General features: G+C 39.2%; 1 protein-coding gene across 2 annotated transcripts in view; it reads right to left on the reverse strand.

The window, feature by feature from the left end:
- Positions 1–17,869, reverse strand: part of BTAF1 (B-TFIID TATA-box binding protein associated factor 1) — a 113,311-nt gene that overhangs the window by 4,717 nt on the left and 90,725 nt on the right. For both annotated transcript variants that reach the window (XM_066354727.1, XM_066354728.1), the window contains 10 exons: positions 16,983–17,135; positions 16,634–16,755; positions 16,376–16,543; positions 13,977–14,054; positions 13,726–13,855; positions 9,286–9,427; positions 9,068–9,198; positions 5,507–5,632; positions 3,198–3,350; positions 903–1,114 (listed from right to left, as the gene is read on the reverse strand). In XM_066354727.1, the coding sequence (XP_066210824.1) occupies positions 903–1,114; positions 3,198–3,350; positions 5,507–5,632; positions 9,068–9,198; positions 9,286–9,427; positions 13,726–13,855; positions 13,977–14,054; positions 16,376–16,543; positions 16,634–16,755; positions 16,983–17,135 (1,415 nt within the window). The remainder of the gene's footprint in view (positions 1–902; positions 1,115–3,197; positions 3,351–5,506; positions 5,633–9,067; positions 9,199–9,285; positions 9,428–13,725; positions 13,856–13,976; positions 14,055–16,375; positions 16,544–16,633; positions 16,756–16,982; positions 17,136–17,869) is intronic.

Consider the following 17,869-nt stretch of genomic DNA (forward strand, 5'->3'; position numbering starts at 1 on the left):
TATCCACTGCGCCACCGCCTGGTCAGGCAAAACTAAGAACTTTTAATGTATTGAGAGAGAAGAGGACATTGGGGGGAAAAGATCAGTCAGGGAAGGCAGAGATAAAGTTGCTGAGAGTTGCTGCTACTGTACTAGTCCTAGAAGATACTGGCAAAGGACATCTAACAGCTTCTAGGAAAAAGAAAAACTAACATTACCAAGCTACCAATTATTACATCTCACCAGAGGGCAAGCAGTGGGCTTTTTACTTTATATGCATTATGTTACTTGTTACAACAGCTCTATAAGGATATTATTACTGTCCTAGAGCGACTCAAGTTCTATGGATAATCAATATACCCAAGAGAACAAGGCCTGAATAAAGCAGAGGCAGGAGTCCAACCTGGGTCTGCCCTCAAAACTCATTCATGAGTCTCCAACTACATTATGTCTAACAATCTCTTGAGGGTGCTTGTTAAAAATACTCACTCTTGAAGTTAGCTAGTCTGATACAGAACCTAGGAATCTGTGTCTAGAAATCTGTGACTTCTAAACAGAGGGTGCAGGCCACATGTAATAAACAATGTACTTACTGATTTTGCTTCCTAGCTGGGCCAGCTTTCAGTTTGTTCTGACCTCAGCCAAACCACTTGTTTGCTTCCTCCCACCACAACTCCCCACAGAAAGGTGAGGTGGAATGTACTACAGTTACCTCTATTTTTTTTTTGAGGCCTTAAATTTCTTTCATACCCTTCAAAGCGCTATCCTAATATAGTGACACTTTTTAAAAACTAAACAGTCTATTCAATTATATTTCTATCATTCTATATTTTTAAAGAAAATATTTCATGAGGGAAACCTTTATGTATGTAACAGTACAGTGAGTATAGCCTCGATTTATAAGAGTTTTAGAGGCCACTTACCGTGAAACAATGGAATGCCTCTGACCAGGAGGTATGCTTCCATCTAATCTCAAATAAGTGACAGAGGGTAAGTGAGGTTTGAGAAGATCATGTTCTACTATGTCAAGCATGCTTTTAAGCTGACAGAAGATCAGGATCCTGTGCTGGGCCACAACAGACTCTGTGCCACTCTCTGAAGTGCTGCCATTTCCCAAACCACAGTCCAATAGCAACTTGAAAAAAGAATGAAATTTGTTATACAGGTGTTCAATAGAAGTAGGCAACCAATAGTTTTTCAAGCGATACCTTGTATAAATGGTTTCTAGGTTATTATAGTTATATACCTATAGTGACCCAAATTATAAATGATACTCAAAAATTTGGTCTGACTGACATAAAATACAGTAAAACTGTGATGCCCTCATTTTGGCCATTGAAATGCTTTAATTCTACCAAGATTATAATAGCTTTATATACTGGCAACTAATTCATACAGGTTTGCAGTGAACTTGCCATCAAATCAAACTCAACTTTACCCTATATAAAATGTTTACCAAGTCTGACAGAATCTATATTTACCTATGTTTTTCTTTTACAATTGACTCTGCATCACCATTAAATGTCACCTAGAGTTTCAATTCATTATTCTACTCTAATGAATTTTTAAATTCTAGCTCCAGCAATACTTCTGGCACAATTACCTGCTGATAAACAAACATTCTTCTTCTGCCAGATTTTTAAAAAGCAAATAAGATTTCTCCTTTACCTCAGAGAACCGACATATTTTAAATAAAATAAAGCAGGCTAATTCTCTCCCAAGACAGAACCTTTACTCTCAATAGCTGAAAAGAAGAGGGCAAATGGGAAAGAAGGGTTCTAGAAAAGCCCTCCATCGGTATAGCCAGAAATAATCTGGGCCTAAGGTGCAGAGTTACTAAGGTTCTTAATTCCAGACATTTCACAGTAATAAGAGACACTCTCAAGTAAGAGATTAGTTTAAGTATAACTGTAGGTAAAAAAGTAATGTACAAAAACATAAACTAAGAATAATTTAAAAACTACAGTATAATTAAAATGTAGATTAAATTCAATTTTTATTTGAAAATAGACCCATGCTGACACATACTGTAATCAAACTGTTGAAAGACAAAGAGAATCTTATAAGCAGCAAAAGCAAAGTGACTCATCATGTAAAAGGGATCCTCAGTAAGATTACCACCTGATTTCTCATCAGAAACCATGGAGGACATTGTCGAGAAAGTGAAAGACAATATACAGAATGAGAGTATTGGCAAATCATATCTGTCCTAAAACTCAACCAAAAGAATAAAAGTCCAGTTAAAAATTAGCCAAAACAGGTATTTCTCCAAAGATATAGAAAAATCCAACAAACACATGAAAAGATGTTCAACATCATTGGTCATAACAAATCAACAATGAGATGCCAATTCATGCTACTGGGATGACTATAATAAAAAAAATAACTGTTGAGGAGGATGTGGAGAAATTGTATCCGTGGCACACTGTTAGTGGGAATGTAAATGGTGCAGCCACAATGGAAAACAGTTTGGCAGCTTCTGAAAAAGTTAAACATAGAATTGCTGTGCGATCCAGCCAGCAATTCCACTCCTAGGTCTATATCCAAAAGAACTGAAGAGGGAACACAAACAAATACTTATAAGCCAGTGTTCACTGCAGCATTATTCACAATAGCCAAAGGTTGAAACAACTCAAGTATCACATCAACACATGACTGGATAAAGAAAATATGGTATATACATGATGACAGTAAATGAGGAATATTATTCAGCCATAAAAATGAAGTACAAATACATAACATGAATGAACCATGAAAATAAATGAAATAAGCCTGTCACAAAAGGACAAACATTATGAGTATACTTAATGAAATATGTAGACCACGCAAATCATACAGACAGAAAGTACATTAGAGGTTACCCAGTGTTGGGGGAAAAGAAGAACGGGAAGTTAATTGCTCATTGAGTTCAGAATTTCTGTTTGGGTGATAGAAAAATTTCATAAATAAATAGTGGTGACAGTTGTACAACACTGAATGCAAATAATGCCACAGAATTATACACTTAAAAATGATTAAAATGGCATATATTATGCTATATATATTTATATATATTTTACCACAAATTTTTAAAAAGCTATACCAAAAATTTAACAAATCAAATCAAGAAATAAAGTGGTAAATGCATATCAGTAACTTATTATTGTAGAAATACAGATTTACCTAGTTTATAGAGCAGGAATGTTCAACACATATCTAACACTTGAAAGACCACTTACTTGTTTCAAAGCTGAGAGTTTAGGGGCATGTTGAATATCATGAAGAGAAGAGTTCTGAGCTGCCAATTTTTCAGTAGTACTCTTGAACTCTGGATGTTGAGGTGTTAAGACCAACGCTGGATGGTTGCACAGTTTACGTAAGTACTGTAATGCCTTTAAAGAGGAAAAAAGTATGTACGAGTCCACTTCACATGCCACAAGTCCTTGTTGTATCTCAGTATCTTTCCCTCCTCTATTCTCTGTCTAGAATGCCTTTCTGCCTCTTCTGACTACGGAGACTCATTCTTTCAAGAACCAGTTCAAGTATCTCATCTGTGATGGCTTCATCTGTGTTTCGTGTGCAGTTTGTATTTATTTTAAAAATTATTCTTCATTTTAGAGAGAGAAAGGAAGGGGGAAGGGGAGAGAAGCATTTGTGATTCCACTTAGTTGTGCAATCACTGGTATAGCTCACAGACTGAGCTAACTGGCTGGAGCAGTTTGACAGCATTTATAACTTTGTATATATTGTATAGATTGTACTGTTTATTGTCTGTATCACTCACTAGACAATGAGCTTCTCATACAGAGAGTTTTATTCATTAGATCCTAGAGCTAAATCTTTTCCACTCAAAGTGCCTGATAAAGCTTACAGATACTTCTGGACCAGGCATGACTTACCCAGAGAAGGGTTACTCAAACATCAGTGGGTATAAGACTTTCTTGAGGACCTAATAAATCTGCAAATCTTTCCCTCTATATACTGTTATGGTTCAGGTCTGTGAGAGAGGGTGGGAAGCTAGATGTTTATTTCAAGTAGTTGTGTTTGAGAATCAGAACTCTGTACTGTTTTTCAACCTCCAGTCTGCAGACCGATCTGCCAGAAACTTTGTGCCAGTCATGAAAGAGTTAACCACCCTGATGTTGTATGAAGATTATAGACCCAATGATCTTAGTCAAATTCGCTTATTCTCAGAGTGATTTCTGCTTTAGCAGTCCTTGAAATAATTCTCTGATTTTCACTGGTGCCCAAGTGTGGCAAGGTTGAAAACCATTGCTCTACAGGATCTCTTCTTTCTTTTCTGATTCAGCCTCACGCTCTCTCTTGCTTTTTATTCGGATTATGATTTGCATCTCTCCCTCGGCACACAGATTTGTATTAGTGAACTCCACTGACGAGGCTTAAGAGACTCTGGGAGAGGTATTAAGTCTTTACAACCATCTTTTCCCTCTTCTATCTTTAAAAATGCTACAGTATATAATTTACTGGTGGCAAGGAGATTTGGAAGGTTTTCCATAAATAGTGGAATATTTCAAAAAGAAAAAAAGTAGACACTTTCTGTGTCCTTTTTCATCACTGGCTACACACACTCGAGTATAAGAGGCAGCACGCCTTGGACCTCTGTAATTTTTACATCCTCTGTCCAGAATAGCTTCTCCTACGTTTCTGCCATGCCTCAATCCTTTAGGTCTGCTAAAAATGTCACTTTCTCAGTTTGGCCATCCCTGATCCCTCAATTAAAAAAATCACAACCTATCCTGACTCCTATATTTTATAATCTCATACTCTGCTTTATTTTCTTACATAATATGTATTTTACTTATTTTTCATATCTGGAAGAAAGGGAATCTGTTTTGTCCACTGCTATAATTGATCCCTGAGCTTAGAAAAATTACTGCCTTGTGTGAAGTATTCCAACATTTTTTGAATGGAAAGCAAAACACTTTCTATTCCAAAACCCTTTTCATATAAACATACATTGCATTTTTTACATTATTAATCACTAATTAACTCTGAATATGAAAATAAATTGGTACTTTTACCTATTTTTAGGAATATACACAGTACTGAAAAAACTTAGCACTGACCCAGCATGTGGATGTCCCAGGTTCAATTCCTGGTAAGGGCACACAGGAGAAGCAACTACCTACTTTTTCATCCTTCCCCCTTTTCTTCCTCCCTCTCTATCTTTCTCTCTCTCTCTCCCTCTCCCTCTCCCCACAGCTATGGCTCGATTGGCTTGAGCAAGATGGCCTTGAGCGTTAAGGATGGCTCCATGGCCTCCATGTCAGGCACTTAAAAAAAAAGGCTCCCTCTGCAAAGGAGCAAAGGCCCCAGATGGGCAGAGCATCACCCCCTAGTAGGCTTGCCAGGTGGATCCTGGTCAGGGCGCATGCAGGAATCTGTCTGTCTGCCTCCCCTCCACTCATTAAAAATAAATAAATTAATTAAAAAAAAAAAAACTTAAACCTATATTTCAATGTTCATTATAAAATCTGCCGCACTGAAGAATTTAAGTGACATTCAAAGAGTAGACTGTAAGTTATACCTGGAATACATGGCCTGTAGCTTTAAGTTTTGGTTTTTCAGTTTCTTCAGAAAGTGCAGCTGAAGAAACTGTTTCATCGATATCACACTTGGCGCGAGACTTAGCAAAATCCTCATAGAGTTGAACCTGTAAAATTTCCCCAGAAAAGAAGTATATTTATTTTCAATTGTTAAAAAAATATCCAGAAATGGCCAATAAGAGCAGTAATTTAATAAAAATAAATTATGATACCTATACTTCACTAATTACAGCTAATCCATTGCATCTTGGTCAATTCCTTTAAAATTACATTTAGAAAACAAATATAACACATTAAGTTTCGCTGCTGAAATATTAAAAACTAGGCCCTGGCCAGTTGGCTCAGCGGTAGAGAGTTGGCCTGGCGTGCGGGGGACCCGGGTTCGATTCCCGGCCAGGGCACACAGGAGAAGCGCCCATCTGCTTCTCCACCCTACCCTCCTTCCTCTCTGTCTCTCTCTTCCCCTCCCGCAGCCGAGGCTCCATTGGAGCAAAGATGGCCCGGGCGCTGGGGATGGCTCCTTGGCCTCTGCCCCAGACGCTAGAGTGGCTCTGGTCGCAGCAGAGCGACGTCCTGGAGGGGCAGAGCATCGCCCCTGGTGGGCATGCCGGGTGGATCCCGGTCGGGCGCATGCGGGAGTCTATATGGCTGTCTCTCCCCATTTCCAGCTTCAGAAAAATACCAAAAAAAAAAAAAAAAACCTAGTCAAATAGTTTTTCGCACTTTGTTCAGAAGAGAAATATAATGCCACTAACAGAGAACCTGAACCCCTGCAACTCAATGCGAAAATCTCCCGTAAGTGAAGTTACACTATCAAGACTCCATAGGTTCATTCCAAGACCACCTTTTAAATGATATTGCTGCCCAAAGGGAACTCCTATCAAATGTAAAGTACTACCTCGGGGCCTGGGCTCTGCTTGTACATGCTAACACAATGCAAAAGGGAAGAAAAGCTAGAGTGCTAAGTACCAGAAGTCAGAGTATGAAAACTTATGGAAGTTAAATAAGGGCAAATGTCACTTCCCTCCCTCCAGACTACTTAAATGTATTTCATGTTGATGTTTTAACATCATCACTAGTGTATCACCATGGCCTTTTTTCCACATGGCACCTTTTCTTTATTGTACTTTAAAAAGCCTTCATCACATTGCTCATACAATATTCCTTTCTAGAAATATTAATACTTTTTTACAAATAAGAAATGGAGGCCCAGAGAGATAATATATTGATCAAAGAACTGTGAGCAGCTAAATTCAAGATGTACAGATAAATACAGCTTCACTGTCAATACACTGGAGGGGAAAAAAGGTAAGTTTGTAGGGTGTGTCTATATATCTTTCTTATATTCATTTGATCACCTCATACTGTTGAAATGGACTGATTAGTGACCTGGAACAAAATTCTGTAAGGGGTAGTTTCCCCTTACAAAATATTACACAAGGAAAGGCATACAATAAATTCCTTTGATAATGGTCTCTATGTACAAAATCAGAATTATGCAGAAGCCAAAATTTATTTCAAAAATTTACAGGCAGTGTGCCTGACCAGGCGGTGGCGTAGTGGATAGAGCGTCGGACTGGGATGTGGAGGACCCAGGTACGAGACCCCGAGGTCACCGGCTTGAGCACGGGCTCATCTGGTTTGAGCAAAGCTCACCATCTTGGACCCAGGGTCGCTGGCTCAAGCAAGGGGTTACTCGGTCTGCTGTAGCCCCACTTATGAGAGAGAGCAATCAATAAACAACTAAGATGTCGCAACGCGCAATGAAAAACTAATGATTAATGCTTCTCATCTCTCCGTTCCTGTCTGTCTGTCCCTGTCTATCCCTCTCTCTGTCTCTGTAAAAACAAAAACAAAAACAAAAACAAACAAACAAAAAAAAAACTACAGGCAATGCAATAATACTTTAAAAGGAATGAGGTCCCCACTTCCCAAGGTTTGAAACTTAGCCCAGATAAACAAGCATGAGCAAAAGCAGGAAAAGTAGGTTTACAGTTGTATTATGACATTCTTTTTTTTCTTTTAATTTTATTTTTTTATTTTTTTACAGAGACAGAGAGAGAGTCAGAGAGAGGGATAGACAGGGACAGACAGACAGGAATGGAGAGATGAGAAGCATCAATCATTAGTTTTTCGTTGCACATTGCGACCCCTTAGTTGTTCATTGATTGCTCTCTCATATGTGCCTTGACTGCGGGCCTTCAGTAGACCAAGTAACCCCTTGCTTGGGCCAGCGACCTTGGGTCCAAGCTGGTGAGCTTTTTGCTCAAACCAGATGAGCCCGCGCTCAAGCTGGCGACCTCAGGGTCTTGAACCTGGGTCCTCAGCATCCCAGTCCGACACTCTATCCACTGCGCCACTGCCTGGTCAGGCTTTTTTTAAAATTAAGCAAGAGGCAGATGGACAGACTCCCACATGCGCCCTTACCAGGATCTACCTGACAAGCCCCTACCAAGTGATGCTTTGCCCATGTAGGGTCATTGCTCAGCAACCAAGCTATTTTAACACCTGGGGCAAGGCCATGGAACCATCCTTAGCACCCAGCGCCAACCAATCAAGCCTTGGCTGTGGGAAGGGAAGAGAGAGGGATGGAGGGAGGAGGGGAGCGGTGGAGAAGCAGGTGGTCGCTTCTCCTGTGTGCCTTGACCAGGAATCAAACCCAGGACTTCCACACACCAGGCCAATGCTCTACTGCTGAGCCAACCAGCCAGGGTCACATTATGACATTTTTTGAGTTAATAAAGCTATTGTAATAATCATAACTTGCATGTACTTTTCTTTTTTTGTGACAGAGACAGAGAGGGACAGATAGGCAGGAAGGGAAAGAGATGAGAAGCATCAATTCTTTGTTGCAGCATCTTAGTTGTTCATTGATTGCTTTCTCATATGTGCCTTGACCAGGGGGTACAGCAGACCTAGTGACCCCTTGCTCAAGTTGGTGAGCCTTGCTCAAACCAGATGAGCTCGTGCTCAAGCTGTCAACTTTGGAGTTTCAAACCTGGGTCCTCTGTGCCCAGTCCGATGCCCTATCCACTGCACGACCGCCTGGTCAGGTAGCATATCTTTTTCCATAGAACTGCAAACCTACTTTTGCCCACCCATGTATATTGGCTATATAACCTTGAGCAAGTTGCTTAACTTTCTGAGCTTTAGCTTCCTTATTCATATAAGGACAATATAATGCTGTCGTAAGAATAAGATGCTATAGGCATATTTTTGGCCCTTATAAACATTTCATCAGTTTAATCTTGCAACTTTTTCAACTAACTATATACATAAGAAAGCAATTATAATACTGAATATTGTGTTATAATGCTACATTTAAAATGCACATATCCAAATGTATCCACATAAACAGATTCACTTAGGTCTTATCTACATCTGTTTGAAACAGAATATTCTTCAAGTCTAGGGAAGACACTAAATTGGAGTGATAAAGCCAAAGGCTATTCATTCCCCTTTACTCAATACTTTTGTGGCTTATTTAAAGCATTCTTCTAATAAAACATACCACCAACAACCACAATCACCAGATTCCTAACCTGGAGAGGACTTAGAGTACAGTAATAGTCTTGAATAATTTTGGGTGGAAGATCCTGCAAAACATCTTCTTTCATTCTTCTCAAAAGAAAAGGCAGGACTTGGCGGTGCAGTGCCTCCATTGCAAGGACACCTGTTAATAAGAGAATATGGCTCAAAAAAGTTAGGAATAAATGATATTCACTTGTACAGAGAATATAATTATGTCTCTCTTTCATACCTGCTTCTTGTTCTCGACTGGAGCTTCGAGCATCCCTACTTGCTAATATAGGTTTACCATATCGAGCAGCAAACTGGCGTTCAGTCCCCAAAAATCCTGGCATGAGGAAATCAAATAATGACCACAGCTCCAAGACGTTGTTCTGAATATAAGAAAGGAATACAAATTATCTTCTGTACTGGGATTAGTTACTTGCACTTAAAAAATAACATATGAACAAAAGCCCGTTATGATGATATAGATGAGAAATTATAACATTTTTAGGTGTATGGTATAATTCTCCCTATATATATTTTAATTTATTCATTTTAGAGAGGAGAGAGAGAAGGGGGGAGGAGCAGGAAGCATCAACTCCCATATGTGCCTTGACCAGGCAGCTGAGGGTTCTGAACTGGAGACCTCAGCATTCCAGGTCGACGCTCTACCAGCTGTGCTACCATAGCTCAGGTAGTATAACTACATTTTTTTTTTTTTTAAACAGAGTTGTAACGGTTACAACCCTTGAGGATTTTTTTTTAATTTTATTTTATTTATTCATTTTGGAGAGGAGAGAGAGACAGAGAGAGAAGGGGGGGAGGAGCTGGAAGCATCAACTCCCATATGTGCCTTGACCAGGCAAGCCCAGGGTTTCAAACCGGCGACCTCAGCATTTCCAGGTTGATGCTTTATCCACTGCGCCACCACAGGTCAGGCCTAACTACATATTTTAATGTGTAAAATTCAGGTCAGCATCCTTTGAGAAAATATTCTTATTTGGGGGGAAATTTTCAAGTCTTCTCCCCAAATAAGCTTTGGTCCGTAGTATTTAAATCCTATTGGTGGCGCCTGACTAGGCGGTGGCGCAGTGGATAGAGCGTCGGACTGGGATGTGGAGAACCCAGGTTCGAGACCCTGAGGTCGCCAGCTTGAGTGTGGGTTCATCTGGTTGGAGCAAAGCCCACCAGCTTGGACCCAAGGTCTCTGGCTTCAGCAAGGGGTTACTCGGTCTGCTGAAGGCCCACGGTCAAGGCACGTATGAGAAAGCAGTCAACAAGTGCTTAAGTCAAGCACTAAGGTGTCATAACGAAAAACTGATGATTGATGCTTCTCATCTCTCTCCGTTCCTGTCTGTCTGTCCCTCTCTCTCCTTTAAAAAAAAAAAAATCCTATTGGTGGCATAGAGTAGTAAATAGAGGAGCAGAAGGATGAATACATTTCTGATTGTTTTAACTTTTTTTTTTTTTTTTTTCATTTTTCTGAAGCTGGAAACAGGGAGAGACAGTCAGACAGACTCCCGCATGTGCCCGACCAGGATCCACCCGGCACGCCCACCATGGGGCGGCGCTCTGCCCACCAGGGGGCGATGCTCTGCCCATCCTGGGCGTCGCCATATTGCGACCAGAGCCACTCTAGCGCCTGGGGCAGAGGCCGAGGAGCCATCCCCAGCGCCCGGGCCATCTTTGCTCCAGTGGAGCCTTGGCTGCGGGAGGGGAAGAGAGAGACAGAGAGGAAAGTGCGGCGGAGGGGTGGAGAAGCAAATGGGCGCTTCTCCTGTGTGCCCTGGCCGGGAATCGAACCCGGGTCCTCCGCACGCTAAGCCGACGCTCCACCGCTGAGCCAACCGGCCAGGGCCCGATTGTTTTAACTTTGACATTCAAATTAACAGCAAGATTTAAGGAATATGGTAAACATCACTATTTCTTCAACAAGGGAAAAACAAAAAAGTTTGGTCATAGGTCAGTCTGCCCAGTATTTATGGGTCATAAGGAACTGCTAAAGTTTAATGGAAAAAAAAAAATCAGCCCATTTTCATTTTGGATGCTTTCCCAATATGTGTGTATCCTAAGGAGCCATTCCACCCTTTAAACCAGGGGTCCCCAAACTATCGCCCGTGGGCTGCATGCGGCCCCCCGAGGCCATTTATCCGGCCCCCGGCGCATTTCCAGAAGGGCACCTCTTTCATTGGTGGTCAGTGAGAGGAGCACAGGATGCGGATCCTGTGCTCCTGGAGTACTATATGTGGCGGTGCTGCAAAGCGCGGTGTCATGGCTCCGGAAGCGCGTCATATCACTTGTTACGGCTAGCAGTGACAAATATGGAACTGGACATTGACCATCTCATTAGCCAAAAGCAGGCCCATAGTTCCCATTGAAATACTGGTCAGTTTGATTTAAATTTACTTGTTCTTTATTTTAAATATTGTATTTGTTCCTGTTTTGTTTTGTTTTACTTTAAAATAAGATATGTGCAGTGTGCATAGGGATTTGTTCATAGTTTTTTTTATAGTCCGGCCTCCCAACGGTCTGAGGGACAGTGAACTGGCCCCCTGTGTAAAAAGTTTGGGGACCCCTGCTTTAAACCTTCCAGACACCCTCCTCACACTGCTCAGGCTCTGGCTCACTGTACTGGACTGCCTTCAAATCCAACTTAAGCCTGACTCCCAACTCTGGGCTACCATGGCTCTTTGGTGCAGAAACGCACCTTACAGCTTCAGAACTAAACTGTTCTGGTGGGTATGAAGGAAAAAGAGATTGTCTTTAAGCAAAATAAATAAATAAATAAATAAACTTCTTTTATTGTGAAAGCAATAACCTATTTAAAAATACTGAGAAGTTTCCATGTGAGTATAAATTAAAACAAATCTCGATAATTCAAGCCAAATTAAAACAAATCTTGATAATTCAAGCCAAGTCTTTTTTTCCCCTTTTAAAGGTACCTTTTCTTACTTGTATTAAATTTTTAAATGCTTGTAATTATCTCTTATAGTTATTAAAATCCACAGCATTCACTTAGTGAACATAACCATAACACTTATAATAGCCCATCACCAAAAATAATTTTAAAGAAAAGGGGCCTGACCTGTGGTGGCGCAGTGGATAAAGTGTCAACCTGGAAATGCTGAGGTCGCTGGTTCGAAACCCTGGGCTTGCCTGGTCAAGGCACATATGGGAGTTGATGCTTCCAGCTCCTCCCCCCCTTCTCTCTCTCTGTCTCTCCCTCTCCTCTCGAAAATGAATAAATAAATAAAAATAAAATAAAATAAAATAAAAAAGAAAAGTAGTACATAAATAAAAAATCACCAATTATTTCAGTGACAGGGACTCTCGGACGCCACTTGGAGTTTATCCTCCCACTAACTGAAGAGTGATGAGGGTATCTTCCCATCAGAGTGGGCTATCCCAGCTAGATGAGACCACTTGCAACCACTTCCTCTGGAAGATAACACAATTTCTCTCATCTGAAGACATCTACATGCTCAATCATCTTCTTCTGTTTCCAAAATAAACTTTTACAATCTCCTCCCTTCAACTGCTTCCTGACCTCATGTATTCACACTTCTTACTGTATGACTCACCTCGGAGTCAGCACTAGTTTCTCAGTATAAATCAAATTGTAGTGTAAGTAATACAGGCAGTCCCTGAGTTACGAACAAGATAGGTTCTGTAGGTTTGTTCTTAAGTTGAATTTGTATGCAAGCTGAAACAGGTACATTTACCTATAAAGGCAACTTACATAGTAAGTTTAACATAGTATTTTATTTGTTTTTACTTTTCTGTGCAAACAAATACTTAAACATTTTCAAACCTACAGAACCCATCTTGTTCGTAACCTGGGGACTGTACTACAAAAGGAGAATGGCCAGTTAGAAATAGTCTGGTTAATGTCTCTCAGACTTTGGACATAAGACTTCTATTTACAAAGCCTAAGGGAGAGAGATGAGAAGCATCAATTTGTAGTTGCATCACTTCTGCTTGTTCACTGATTGCTTCTCATCTGAGCCTTGACCAGGGGGCTCAAGTCAGCAACCCTGGGCTCAAGCCAGTGACCCCACGCTCAAACTGGTGAACCTGCACTCAGGTTGGTGACCTCAAGATTTAGAACCTGGGACCTCAGTGTCCTAGATGAAGCTCTACCTAGTGCACCACCACCGGTCAGGCTAAAATTATATTTTAAATATGACTTTTAAAAACTTAGTTTGGCGGGGGGGTGGGGGGGGGATGCCCTGGCCGGTTGGCTCAGTGGACAGTGTGTCAGCCCGGTATACTGACACCCCAGATTCAATTCCTAGTCAAGCATACATGAGAAGTGACCATCCGTTTCTCTCCCTCCCCATCCCCTTTCTCTCTCTCTCCCCTTCTCGTACCCAGTGGCTCAGTTGATTCAAGCATGGCTCCTAGACGGGGCTTGCCGGTAGATCCCAGTCGTGGCACATGTGGGAGTCTGTTCCTCTAGCTCTCCCCCTCACATAAAAACAAAAAACAAAAAAACTCCAAAAAACCTAGTAGATACTGCTACATACCAAATGAACCATTATAAAAGCAAGATAATTACTGAAAATTATCATTCTTATAAACTGAAAAACAAAAAACAAAAAATCCTCTTACTTAACTCACTACCAATAATACCAAGCCTTCTTTTCACTGGCAAATATTTAAAAACAAAAAAAAAGTTAATAATTACCTGGATTGGTGTTCCAGAAAGAATAATCCTATAATTAGCAGTCAGTTGTTTTACTGCTTTTGACAATTTCGTTTTTCCATTTTTGATGACATGGCCTTCATCAAGAATACAGTAGTTAAATTTAATATTTCTAAGGGAAAATAAACAAAAAAATTTAGCATCTTTCACTGTCAGGAACTATAGGTAGAGTCTTTGAGTTAGGAAAATGCTAAGTTTCTCCAAGTTTGATACTGTTTTTTTTAAATTCTTACCTAAAGAAATCTATGTCATTCCTCACAACATCATATGAAGCCACTATCAGATTATGCCTTTTTACCTGATGCTGTAGCCTGCATTTAAAAAAAAGTAAGATTAGGAAACGAGAAATCTGCAAAATTAGTAATATAATTTCAAAGTGAAAACTACAGCTACTATCATATAAGATGCTTGCAATCTGCCTACTAAGACTAACATTCTCTTCTGTTTAAATTTATGACCCAGCTACCTGAAGACCACTCTTCTTATAAACTGGCTTTATTGCTCCTTAGTCTGCTTAGAAAAGAGATGGATACCTGACTTAAAATGTGGCGGACATTTTAACTTCATGTGTCAACACCTCTTCTTTGGACACACTATTTCTTCACTACTCCAAGTTGTGTTGGTGGACTGAGGGGAAGCTATCAATCACCATAAGTCCCCATATTCACCAAAGAGATGAAGCATCTAAATTAGATTGAGCTATTTATAATAGTTTATTTCCTGACCACAAGAAGGCTGGTTTGTGAGCAGGACCCAAACAAGGCCAGTCAGTCATCTCCAGTATCGATATATTCATGACTGGGGAAAGATCTCTGTTTACTGTATTTTCCAGGTTAGAACTGCCCATGATCATCTTAACCACCAACTTTAGACTGAAATCCAACACAGACCAAGAGGAGAAAGAGCAAATGAGAGTAATCTAGATGTGCCTGAAATAAGAACCCCTGAAATTCTCAATTTAGTGAATTAATGAATTTGTTTGTTTAAGCTAGTCTGAGTTGAGTTTCTATCACTTGCAAATGAATGAATTCTAACAGACACTATAGTAAATTTTTTAAGAGAGCAAGCTATTGAGCTGCCTGTGTTAAAATCTCACCCTGCTCATTTAATTAGCTGAATGACTTTGGACCTGGGCCCCATGTTCTAGACTCCTCATCTACAAATTAGGAACAAAAATGTTCCTTAAAGCAATTGTGAAAATAGACAATACCTATTTTTATACAAATGTAAAACTGCTTAGAACAATGCCTGGCCAGAAAGTGCTCAATATATTGTAGCTATTATTAATACAGAAAGGCAGCAAATCTATGGACTAATCAGCAACCTATGACTAGCCAAGCTTTAAAAGGTGAAATGATATCAGTGAGATTCCCCTCTTCAAAATCTGTATTTGGGAACATAAGAGACATATTAGTAAACAGGGTAAAGCTAACAGAATTTTAATGTTACAATATCAGGACAGCTGAGGCAGTCCTTACAGAGAGAGGGGAGAAGGAAGAAGGAAGAAACTCTTAGGGAAAATGGGTAGTTATGACACTTAGGAGATGGCTATGATCATAGGCTCCCGAGAAGGGCACAGAGAATGGCTTTGGTTCTTGCTAGTTTCCTAGCTCTAATACTGTACTTAGAAAGCCCAATTGATTGCTAATGGTTTAAGGCCTTGAATTAAAAAACAAACAAAAAATTTTATCTTTCACTTAGTTTATATTTAATATTTTGTACTAGTTTCAGGTGTACTGGATGGTGATTAGACAATCATATTCTTTATGAAGTGTTCCACTCAGTATTTCTGTACCTACCTGGTATCATACATAGCTACTACAAATATTATTAATTATATTCTCTATGCTGAACTTTACAGCTCCATGACTATTTTGTTCATTACCAATTTGTACTTCTCGATCCTCTTACCTTTTCACCCAATTCCTTAAATCCTCTCCCCCATCTGGCAACCATCAGTTTGTTCTCTGTGTCTATGAGTCTGTTTTGTTTGTTCGTTATTTTGTTCTTTAAATCCCACATACAAAGGAAATCATACGGCATCTGTCTGTCTCTGACTTATTTCACTTAGCATAATAACCTCTAGGTCCATCCATGCTGTCACAAATGTTAAGTTTTCAGTCTTACTTTATGACTAACATTTCATTATATAAATATACAACTTTTTTTATCTACTGTCTACTGATGGGAATTTGGGTTGCTTCTGTATCTTGGCTATTATAAATAACAATGAACACAGGGGTGCATATATTCTTTTGAATTAGTGTTTTGGGTAAAGTCCCTGAATTTTGAAGAGAATGATAATCTTTAAAATGTACACTCACCTTTTAAAATAAGTTTCTGTGTCTGAAACCAAAATTAGCTAACTAAATTCACCTTTGATAAATTTTATTCTTCCGAACTTTTTAAAAAAAATTTATTATTTACTGATTTTTAGAGTGGAGGAGAAACAGGATGCATCTACTCATAGTAGTTGCTTCTTGTATGTGCCTTGACCAGGCAAGCCCAGGGTTTCGAACTGGCAACCTCAGCGTTTCAAGTCAATGATTTATACACTGCGCCACCACAGGTCAGGCTCTTCTGAACTTCTTAAAGCAAAAGATTTAACATTTTTTGGTTATGCAGTTCTTACCTTATTCTTTCAGTAGGGGGTCCAGTATAATGCAGTGGATTGAGATATTCTCTGGAGCAAAATTTACCTACTTCATCCACCCAGTGACCTGTTAGTGTTGGCGGACAAACCACCAAGGAAGGAAGTGGCATACATTCTGCCAATTTTGATCTTGCATATTCCTGGGCCCTTTACAACAGCAAAACACAATAAATTAACCAGTTTATTTACATTTCTCAGCATCTGAAAGGCTTCTTTTAAAATAACGTTTTAAATTACCTGTGACAGTGATCTCCTGCTAGAATGCAGATGGACTGTAAAGTTTTTCCTAAACCCATGTCATCACACAGAATTCCATGAAGTTTATACTTATTAAGAAATGCTAACCAATTTACACCATCCTGAAATGTTGAAAGAGAAAAATTATAAATGTAAACAGATCTATGCTGAACTTTACATCTCCATGACTATTTTGGAGTCTAGGACATGGGGCCCAGGTCCAAATGTATTTTTATAGGCATAAGACACTAACCACAAGATTTTACTAAATGAGTTTTAAAAATTCTTTAACGTACATTTGAAAAAAATAATCACTATTCATATTTGCAAAGTAAGTATAAAACTTTACCTGCTGATATTTTCTGAGTTCGGCATTGATTGGTACTGGAATCTTGTAATTTTCTAACTTCTTCCCATCTAACAACTGCTCCAAAAAGTGTCGCTCCTTGGCTTTCAGCTGGATTAATTCTTCTGACATATTTGGAGGGTCTGGAATGCCTGCCTAAAATTATTTTTTAAAGTATATTAAAACTATTTACTCATAATTGTTTTCATCAATGAGATAATTTTAATCAGATCAAAATATAAATGCAGAGAAAAAAGTAATTCAAAAAGTGTAATTTTAAAGATTAGAAGTCAGAGTTTAAAGAATTTGATAGGTATTAAAATGCTACAATGAGACTACTAAACAAACACATTTGAGCTATTTTAAAGAACACATTTACAACTTAATTTTCCCACATCGTGCATTATTTGATAAAAAGGCAAATAAAGTTGTATAGTTTAAGTAAAATGCTGTTACTGGAACTTCTCAATTTTCATGTTATGATGTCCCAGGTTACTGGTTTTCAAAATGTGGGCTACAGACCCCTCAAGGTCCTTAATACCTTTTCAAAGGGTCGTTGAAGTCAAAACTATTTCATGATAAGAGATATTACTTGCTTTATGCACTGTGTTGACATTTGCACTAGTACTGTAAAAGTAATAATGGGCAAAACTCTTTATGCATCAGAAAGAATAGAGGCATCGGCACCAAATATACCAGTAATCACTGTATTTCTCACAGCCATGCACCAGAATTTTTTAAAAAGGTGGTTTCATTGTAGTAAAAATAATTTTCTTAAACTTCAACATTGAATGCACATCTTTTTCAACTCTCTATGCTCACTGCTTAAATTGTGAACTTGACCTTGCTGGGTTTTTTTTTGTATTTTTCTGAAGCTGGAAACGGGGAGA

Source organism: Saccopteryx leptura, chromosome 13, assembly GCF_036850995.1.
Source record: "Saccopteryx leptura isolate mSacLep1 chromosome 13, mSacLep1_pri_phased_curated, whole genome shotgun sequence".
Taxonomy (NCBI): domain Eukaryota; kingdom Metazoa; phylum Chordata; class Mammalia; order Chiroptera; family Emballonuridae; genus Saccopteryx; species Saccopteryx leptura.